Source organism: Gymnoscopelus microlampas, assembly GCF_963454915.1.
Source record: "Gymnoscopelus microlampas genome assembly, chromosome: 21".
Taxonomy (NCBI): domain Eukaryota; kingdom Metazoa; phylum Chordata; class Actinopteri; order Myctophiformes; family Myctophidae; genus Gymnoscopelus; species Gymnoscopelus microlampas.
In genome coordinates this window covers 40744384-40753298 of record NC_139958.1, presented here as the reverse complement: position 1 = coordinate 40753298, position 8915 = coordinate 40744384, and the positions used below count along the sequence as shown (strand labels likewise).

The window sequence follows — 8915 nt, the reverse complement described above, 5'->3', positions numbered from 1 at the left end:
ACAAGTAATAAAGAACCAATGCAAATTAGTGAGCAGGGCTTGGACAGGAACCAGATCAAAGAAACCAAATACAAATCAAAAAGTCACTTCCCTAACCACTGGTACAACTCCCAAATCTGACTCCCTAACTAGTAATAACCAAAAGAACAGCAATAAAAGAAAACCTAACTACCTGACTACTCTACTCTTCCCTAATCAAACAGAAATACAATGTGATGGAACCTGCCCTCTACCTGGTCTAGCACAGTGGGATAACAATAGAATGAAATGCTTACTACACTACTTGCCCTGGATCGACTATAAATATGCGCTCAGACTTGGTAGCAACTTTCACAAAAGGGGGTTTTAACTGAACACAAGCAAACTGCAAGTTAAGGCTCCATCTCTCCAGGGGCGGACTGGCCATTTGGCATGCCCGGTGGGCCGCTGGGCCAGTGGACCGGTGGGCCACCCCAAAAAAATAAATATATATATATTATATATATATATTTTTGCTCCCGCTTTAGGATTATTACTGTCACTTCAGGGTCGTGTGGCCCAATTATTAGTTACGTCAATGTTTGGGCTGGGTGCTTTTCAGCAGTGGTGTAATTTACATAGGGATGCTGGGTTAAAACAGTGAAACGCCAATTCTAATTTTAAGACCTGATTAAACAATCTGGACTGGAAATTGGTTACATTACATTACATTACAGTCATTTAGCAGACGCTTTTATCCAAAGCGACTTACAATATGTGCATTCAACTAAGGTAGGGAACAAAACTACTAATCTCCAGAAGTCTTAAGTGCATTCTCTTCTAAAACAAGCAACTAAGAGTATACCGAGCGCTAAGGTAAAATTGCAATATATCAGCTACCTACTTTCTTAAACAGATGAGACAAATAGGAAAATCAAATGAGATAGAGCTAAAACAAATAAGTGTATCGAATAAACAAGATCCAATAAAACAATAAAACAAAAGTTTGTACAACTAGTTAACAACAAGTGGGCAAGGCGAAGAGGAAGGGTAGTGTTTCCTGAAGAGGTGGGTTTTCAGCCTGCGGCGAAAGATCGGCAGATCTGGCCCTACAGTGGTTCATTCCACCACTGTAGGGCCAAAACAGAAAAAAGCTGTGACCAGCTTGGAGGGAGTTGCAGTAGTTCAGGCGGGAGATGACAAGAGCCAGGTTCCCTGATCTGTCTGCAAACATTTTGGTAAGCTAAAAAAAAAAGCAAAAATAGGTCAGTCCCTGCCCTCTGATATTCTCTGCACATCACTGTCGGAACCCATCCTCATTTTGTCTCATAGCTCCACGTTTCTCAGGTCGTATTGTTCCACTAGAGGGAGCTCTCCGTCCTTCCCGTCCCAGGCCTCTACTTTGTAGATCTTGGGGATGGTGAATCCTCCGACCGTAGTGGCAGATCCGCGGCCTGCGGACAGATCCCTGAGGAACTCCGTGATGCCACTCTCGCTGAAGGATCCGCGCAGCACGGCCGACTTCATCTTACGGGTGTTGGCGGCAGCCATGACGGGGTAGCCGAACCCGCCCACGCCCAGAGACGACTCCAGGTCCGTCTGGGCTCCGGCCTCGGCCCACAGCCAACCCCACGCCATCTTCTTGTGCTTCTCTGCCATCTTATTCACCAGCTCCAGATAGGCGTTTCTACCGGCGGCGCCGGAGTCCAGGATGTGAGGAAGGACGGCGATGACACAGAGTTGGCGGTCTTCGCAGGTCTTCCTCAAGACGTCTTCGCCCAGGATCTCCAGCAGCTCGGGAGGAGGAGCGTTGTGGGCGAATAGATCCATCGCCATCGCGATGATGTCGGACCGGGACCGGCCGCCTTGGTAGTCCTCGGGATCCGCTCCTTTACGGAAGATCTTGATGGTGGGGTATCCGTGGATGACGTATCGGTCGGCAAGGCCCTGGTGGACCGTGGCGTCCACGGCTCCCAGGCGCACTTTGCCTTTCGTCTGCTTCTTCGCGGCCGTGGCCGCGGCCGCCCACTCGGGCTCCAGGTTCTTGCAGTGTCCGCACCAGGGCGCAAAGAACTCCACCATCCACACGTCGGCGCCGCCCAGCACCAGCTGGTCAAAGTTGCCGTCGGTGAGCTCCACCACGTCCCTCTTGCTGCTTCCACCGCCCGATCTGCCAGCACCTCCGCCAGATCTACCACCACCTCCAGAACCTTTAGATCCTCCAGATTTCCCACCATTGAGCCTGTCCTTCATCACTGTACGGACGGCGTCCCTGATCGCCTGGCTGCCTTGTCCGCCACGTCCGAGGTCAATCACGTTGTCACTGGATAAGAAATCACTGTGGACAGCCATGAGCAGAGCACAGACCCACACACACAGTAAAATGCATCTCATGGTTATTATAGAATAATATGTATAATAAGAAACAATATATGTTTAAATATCACAATTATTACAAATCCGCAATGAGTAGCGCAGGACGCTGCTTAAAAAAGACAGCCTGATGATGTCATAGTGACAGACTGTGATGTCATATTGACTGCCAAATATGGTATTTGCCTCTCAAATGACTTCCAGTGTAAAATGAAAGGTTGAAAAAGGTAAATATATTGTATTCAAGTATTTACTTCCTCTGCTTTCTGATTTGTAAGATTAGCCACGGACACACACACACACACACACACACACGCACACACACGCACACACACACACACACACACACACACACACACACACTGTCTGGCACGCATGCACAGATTGCACACACACACACGCACGCACGCACGCACGCACGTGTGTGTGTGTGTGTGCCCTGAGGGCTTGTTTCCATTGTGGTCCTATATTCAATTCATCAAGACATACTGTATAAAGACATATAATGAGCAGTAAAAGTACATTTAACAGTCGGGGGTCATTTATTTTGGCAAGCTAGAAGACTTGTCTAGGTCTAGTTGCAAATTGCAGACAGGTGCTATTTTATGGCAGTTTTGAAGGAGGGTAGGGAGTCACACTTTTTGATGGATGGTGGTGGTAGGGTATATTCCACATTTTGTTGGCATAATAGTAGAATGAATTCATCCCCATGTTTGTGCCGAATCTGGGGGGAATGAGTGCCCTGAGCGTTTCTCACTCTTTTGAAGTAGTTTGACAGGTACTTGGGCACTGGCACCCCACTTTGAGAACCAATGGTCTATACCCGTGATTCTCAACCATTTTAATTTCAAGGACCCCCAGTTTGACATGCATTAGGCTACCGGACACCCATTTAATGGCATTTATACCTCTGGGACCCCAATTCATATTGTAAAATCAATGTTAATTTAACTCTGAGAGTGTACAAATGGTTCATTTGGTTCTCTCAGAGTTACAGACCCATAAGGGTCCATTTGGTTCTTGTCCATCATTTGACCCCCTGGAACCCCCTCAAGTACCCCTGGGGGTCCCCGGACCCCACTTTGAGAACCAATGGTCTATAAAATATGAACACATTGGCCTGTGCTCGGGGGAAAGGAAACCGGGCAGGGAGGGTGACACACGTGTACTCCTACAGCTACAGGCTGGGGTGCCACCTGTTGGGCGGGAGGAGTTGGACGAAGGCTCTGTCCTCCCGATGGGGGCTCTTCACTAGCAGGTGAGCCAGTAGGTTACAACAGCAGTGACAACACACATAAATGTGTATGGGGAGGAATCAATTGGCATAACGACTACATTGGGGGAGAAACAGGAGTAAAAAAAAAGGACACTTGTGATGAGTTAACAAGACCAGGAGACCTGGTTCTGCCAGACCCAGAATAACCGAGGTCCCTTTTATGCCCATGTATGGACGAAAGGGGGACGAAATTCTGTTTATTTTATCTTTTATGCTTTTTATGTATGGACGAAATGGACCGAGGTCCCTTTTATGCCCATGTATGGACGAAAGAGGGACAAAGCCTCATGTAGGCCGACCCCCTGGGTCAGGCAACACAAATTATGAAACTAAAATGAAAATAATATGTGGAGGTATTTCTGTGGTCATACTGGCAGTGTGCACAAGTTATGTAGTACTGATTTGCCGGTTTGTGAGATTAGCTTAATTAGTCTGTAAGAGGGTCTGTCTGTCTGACAAGCAGACAGACAGACCCTCTTACAGACGGTTAGCCTCCTGCAGAGCCATGTCGTTAAAACCATAAACCAAAAAAGAAGGAAAAAAATCACACCCAGTGTGAAGTGGGCGGTGTGTGGTCATCACAACATGACTCACTTTTAAAAAAGGATAAATTACTTTTTTAAAAGTCCATACTGCTATTCATAGGGCTGCACATGTGTCATGTGTTTCGCTAGCCAATCACAGTCCTGAATTTGCAAAGTCAGCCAATCACATTACAGTTAGTGGTGATGACACTAGCTGTAATGTGATTGGCTGATATGAAAAAAAGTATCGATTTGCATTAACAATGGAAGGGTTAGGGGGTACATACATTTTTTGGTCGGTGTCCAAAACCCACTTATAGGGGGCGGCTACACCGCCCCAAAAAGATCAATCACTTTAGGTTGAACAAGGAAGTATCTGATTTAGTGCATAAGGAGCTTGCACATGCCTCTGTTTTGTTCGCCTGAAAGCCGCCGTCGCACGTAAAATTATAAAAATGAAAATAAATACAACCACACATTTTGTCAATCTTGTTTACCCTCTGCTTCTGAAACGTTTGTTCATCGTTATTTTTGGAGGGGTTCCAGGTTTGATTTATTGCATTCTTCACATAATCTTGTCTGTATGTTGCAGAGTTTTGAGGATGACTACAGGCTCAAAAATGGCCTAATTCAATGAGACACTTCAATTCCAATTATAATCATGATGATTATTGTCTCCGCCAGGCCGAAGGCATGGTGGAGAGTATGTTTTACCCTCCGTCTGTCCATGTGTGTGTGTGTGTGTGTGTGTGTGTGTCCGTCCGTCTGTGAGCACCTAATCTCCGGCACCATTGGCTAAGCTTCGCAGGACGTACTGTGATTGGCTAGCGACCCCCATAAGACACTCTATTACAACTTCCTGACCTGGCGGAGACCTGTGCTCCGAGGAGCACATTTTCTAGTTGATAGTGATTCTTTTTGTGGAACATATATTTCATATATATATATATATATATATTTTTTTTGTTGCTCATTGTGCAGGTTGCTCAGTTCTCAATATCTGGTCCAAGTTCCACCACGGGTCTAAATGAAACCTTACAGGTCTGTAACTCTGAGAGTGTACAAATGCAACCAAATGGACCCGTTATATTGATTTGATATTTATATCAAACTGGGAGCCCTTTAGAGTAACAAGGTTGACAATCACTCGTACAGGACATGTCGGGATGAGTCTGGATCGGAACCCAGATACGAGATATAGGGTTGGGATCCTTTAGGATTTTAATGATTCCGATTCCTTAACGGTTTCCTTTAACGATTCCAATAGGGGGTTTCAAATGGACACTCTCAGAGTTATGAAAGTTAGAAATTAAAAGGTTTGAAAACCACCTGTTCTGTATAGTAATTGTAGACGTAAAGTCCACATACCAGCCCTGACAGTGTGATGAAACCGTTTCTGGAAACGGTTCCAAATGTGATGGAACTTATTTCTGTTCCTCAATGCTGGACCCCTGAAAGGGAGCTTGAACACCTGCCCTTTAACCCGCCTGTAAAAGGAGCCCTCTCTCCAGATCATTTATTCAGCTCTTACTATGGTGAAAGAAATGCAAATGACCCCTTTCCATGCCGTACCCGGAGGCAGCGTTCAAGAGCATTCCCTTTTCCAAACTCTGCTGAACTTGACTGCAGAAAGAATTGCCCTCCCTGTGTAGAAATCCATTCTGTGCGCCGCATCTCCAGTAACGGCTTGATTATACTTAGTTGAGTGCTGTGTCACGAACCAAAAATAACCAATCTACAAGCTCACACACAAAAAAAATCCATCCAAAAGTGCCCTTTAACAAAGGTCATTCCCACTCCCTGCCCCTCTGACATTCTCTGCACATCCCTGTCGGAACCCATCCCCATTCGTCTCACAGCTCCACGTTGCTCAGGTCGTATTCTTCCACTAGAGGGAGCTCTCCATCCTTCCCGTCCCAGGCCTCTACTTTGTAGATCTTGGGGATGGTGAATCCTCCGACCGTAGCGGCAGATCCGCGGCCCGCGGACAGATCCTTGAGGAACTCCGTGATGCCGCTCTCGCTGAAGGAGCCGCGCAGAACGGCCGACTTCATCTTACGGGTGTTGGCGGCGGCCATGACGGGGTAGCCGAAACCGCCCACGCCCAGAGACGACTCCAGGTCCGTCTGGGCTCCGGCCTCGGCCCACAGCCAACCCCACGCCATCTTCTTGTGCTTCTCCGCCATCTTCTTCACCAGCTCCAGATAGGCGTTTCTACCGGCGGCGCCGGAGTCCAGGATGTGAGGAAGAACGGCGATGACACACAGCTGGCGGTCTTCGCAGGTCTTCCTCAAGACGTCTTCACCCAGGATCTCCAGCAGCTCGGGAGGAGGAGCATTTTGGGCAAATAGATCCATCGCCATCGCGATGATGTCGGACCGGGACCGGCCGCCTTGGTAGTCCTCGGGCTCTACCCCTTCACGGAAGATCTTGATGGTGGGGTATCCGCGGACGCCGTAGCGGTCGGCGAGGCCCTGGTGGACCGTGGCGTCCACGGCTCCCAGGCGCACTTTGCCTTTCGTCTGCTCCTTCGCTGCCGTGGCCGCGGCCGCCCACTCGGGCTCCAGGTTCTTGCAGTGTCCGCACCAGGGCGCAAAGAACTCCACCATCCACACGTCGCCGCCGCCGCCCAGCACCAGCTGGTCAAAGTTGCCGTCGGTGAGCTCCACCACGTCCCTCTTGCTGCTTCCAGATCCGCCGCCAGATCTGCCAGCACCTCCACCAGATCTACCAGGACCTCCGTCAGATCTACCACCACCTCCAGAGCCTTTAGATCCTCCAGATTTCCCACCACTGAGCCTGTCCTTCACCAGGGCTCGGACGGCGCTCAGGGCCGCGTCCACGATCGCCTGGCTCCCTCGTCCGCCTCGGTAATCCTCCGGCTTGCTCTTGTCGGCTCCGAAGACCTTGATGGCAGGGAACCCCTTGACGGCGTACTGTCCGCTCAGGGCCTTGTGCTGGTCCGCATCCACTGCCCCCACCTTGACCACGCCCTTCAGGGCGGCGGCCGCTTTATTCCACTCGGGGGTCAGTTTCTGACAGTGGCCGCACCAAGGAGCGTAGAACTCCACCAGCCACAGGGCGTCGCTGTTTGTCACCTCGCGCTGGAAGTTCGAAGGGTTGAGCTCAATGACGTCGTCACTGGATGAGTAGAAACCGCCGTGGACCGCCGTGAGCAGAGCACAGACCCACACACACAGTAAAATGCATCTCATGGTTATTATAGAATAGATGTATAATAAGAAAAGATTTATATCCCAATGCCACAGTTGTTACAAATCCGCACTGAGTAGCACAGGACGCTGCTTAAAAAATACACAGCCTGATGATGTCATATTGACACACAGTGATGTCATACTGACTGCCAAATGGTTTTCGCCTCTCAAATGACTTCCAGTATAAAATTAAAGGTTTAAAAAGGTACATATTTTATATTCATGGTTTACTTCCTTTGCTTTCTGATCTGTAAGATTAGCCGCACGCACGCATGCACACACACACACACACGCACGCACGCACGCACGCACGCACGCACGCACGCACACACACACACACCCACACACACACACCGACAGACAGACAGGCGCACGCACGCCCTGAGGGCTTGTTTCCATTGTGGTCGTATATTCAATTCATCAATACATACTGTATAAACACATACAATGAGCAGTAAAAGTGCCCTGGGCGTTTCTCACTCTTTTGAAGAGGTTTGACAGACCACATGGGCACTGGTCCCTTGATTATCTTACAGACCAGGGGTCAGTTGCACCACCTCACAAGTTCAAACTTAGACTAGTTATAGCTTAACCCATTCAATCTGGGGATGCATCTCTGTCATTTTAGATTTCTTTGGGCTATTCAAAAATAGCAAATGTAGATCTGCTATTTTTTTTAAATCGTGAAAATGTGAATGTGTGCAAATCTTTGAATATCTATTTTTAAAGTGAACATTTGTAACTCAAATCTTTGCTTCTGGGGGGTCCCTGGAACAAAAATATTTTACAAATGTTAAAACAATATTTTTTTAAGGATTTGCACACAATTTCACGATTTTTCAAAAAATAGCAGATATACAAGCTCATAGCACGGCACTCGGTGCCGCGCCATTTAAGCTATAACTAGGCCAAGTTTGAACTTGTGAGGTGGTGCAACTGGCTCCTGGCCCATTGCAAGTTGCTGTACTCTGTCCTCTACCCTGAGCCATCCCACCCTAGCATAATGAGCAGGGGTTAGGTGATAACACTTGTTTTGAGTGCTTCCATTCCATAGATTTGTATCGTGTTCTGTTGAAAGGTGCAGCCACATAGGTGTGCTAAGCGCTAATAAGCACTTTACACCATTGGGCCTGGACAGTGACTGAATGTGAGCAGATGGAAAATACGAGCTGATTTCACACAAAAGAACTGTTGACAAATTATGATATTCAATTGTGTAAAGTAACTTTTTAAGGTACTTTTTTTTTTTTTTTTTTTTTTTTACCTTACAGGCGTATTTACAATATACAGTACTTTTACTTCTACTCCACTACATCTCAAAGGCAAATATTGTACTAGTTACTCAGTCAGAGTATTATTTCTACATTGTGGTTACTTTTACTTAAGTAACAAATGGGAGTATATTCTTCCACCACTGATAAATTATCTGTAAGTAACCCTAACCTCACAGAAATAATGCCTAAACCTAACCTCAAAACCAGTGGTGTAGCAGTGGGAAGTTACTAGTACATTTACTCAACTGTACTTAAAAAACATTTTTAGGTATTTGTATTTTACTTGAGTATTTCC

General features: G+C 47.3%; 2 protein-coding genes across 2 annotated transcripts; both read right to left on the bottom strand.

Moving 5' to 3' along the window:
* Positions 1 to 1284: 1284 nt before the first annotated feature.
* On the bottom strand, positions 1285 to 2310 carry LOC311038003 (protein disulfide-isomerase A6-like; the record flags this gene model as incomplete). Its single annotated transcript, XM_084047299.1, has 1 exon — positions 1285 to 2310. One exon carries the CDS (start codon positions 2308 to 2310, stop codon positions 1285 to 1287), a length of 1026 nt encoding a protein of 341 aa, XP_083903425.1.
* Positions 2311 to 5984: 3674 nt separating this feature from the next.
* On the bottom strand, positions 5985 to 7346 carry LOC311038002 (protein disulfide-isomerase A6-like; the record flags this gene model as incomplete). The annotated part of the gene is made up of 1 exon (XM_084047298.1): positions 5985 to 7346. One exon carries the CDS (start codon positions 7344 to 7346, stop codon positions 5985 to 5987), a length of 1362 nt encoding a protein of 453 aa, XP_083903424.1.
* Positions 7347 to 8915: the final 1569 nt, after the last annotated feature.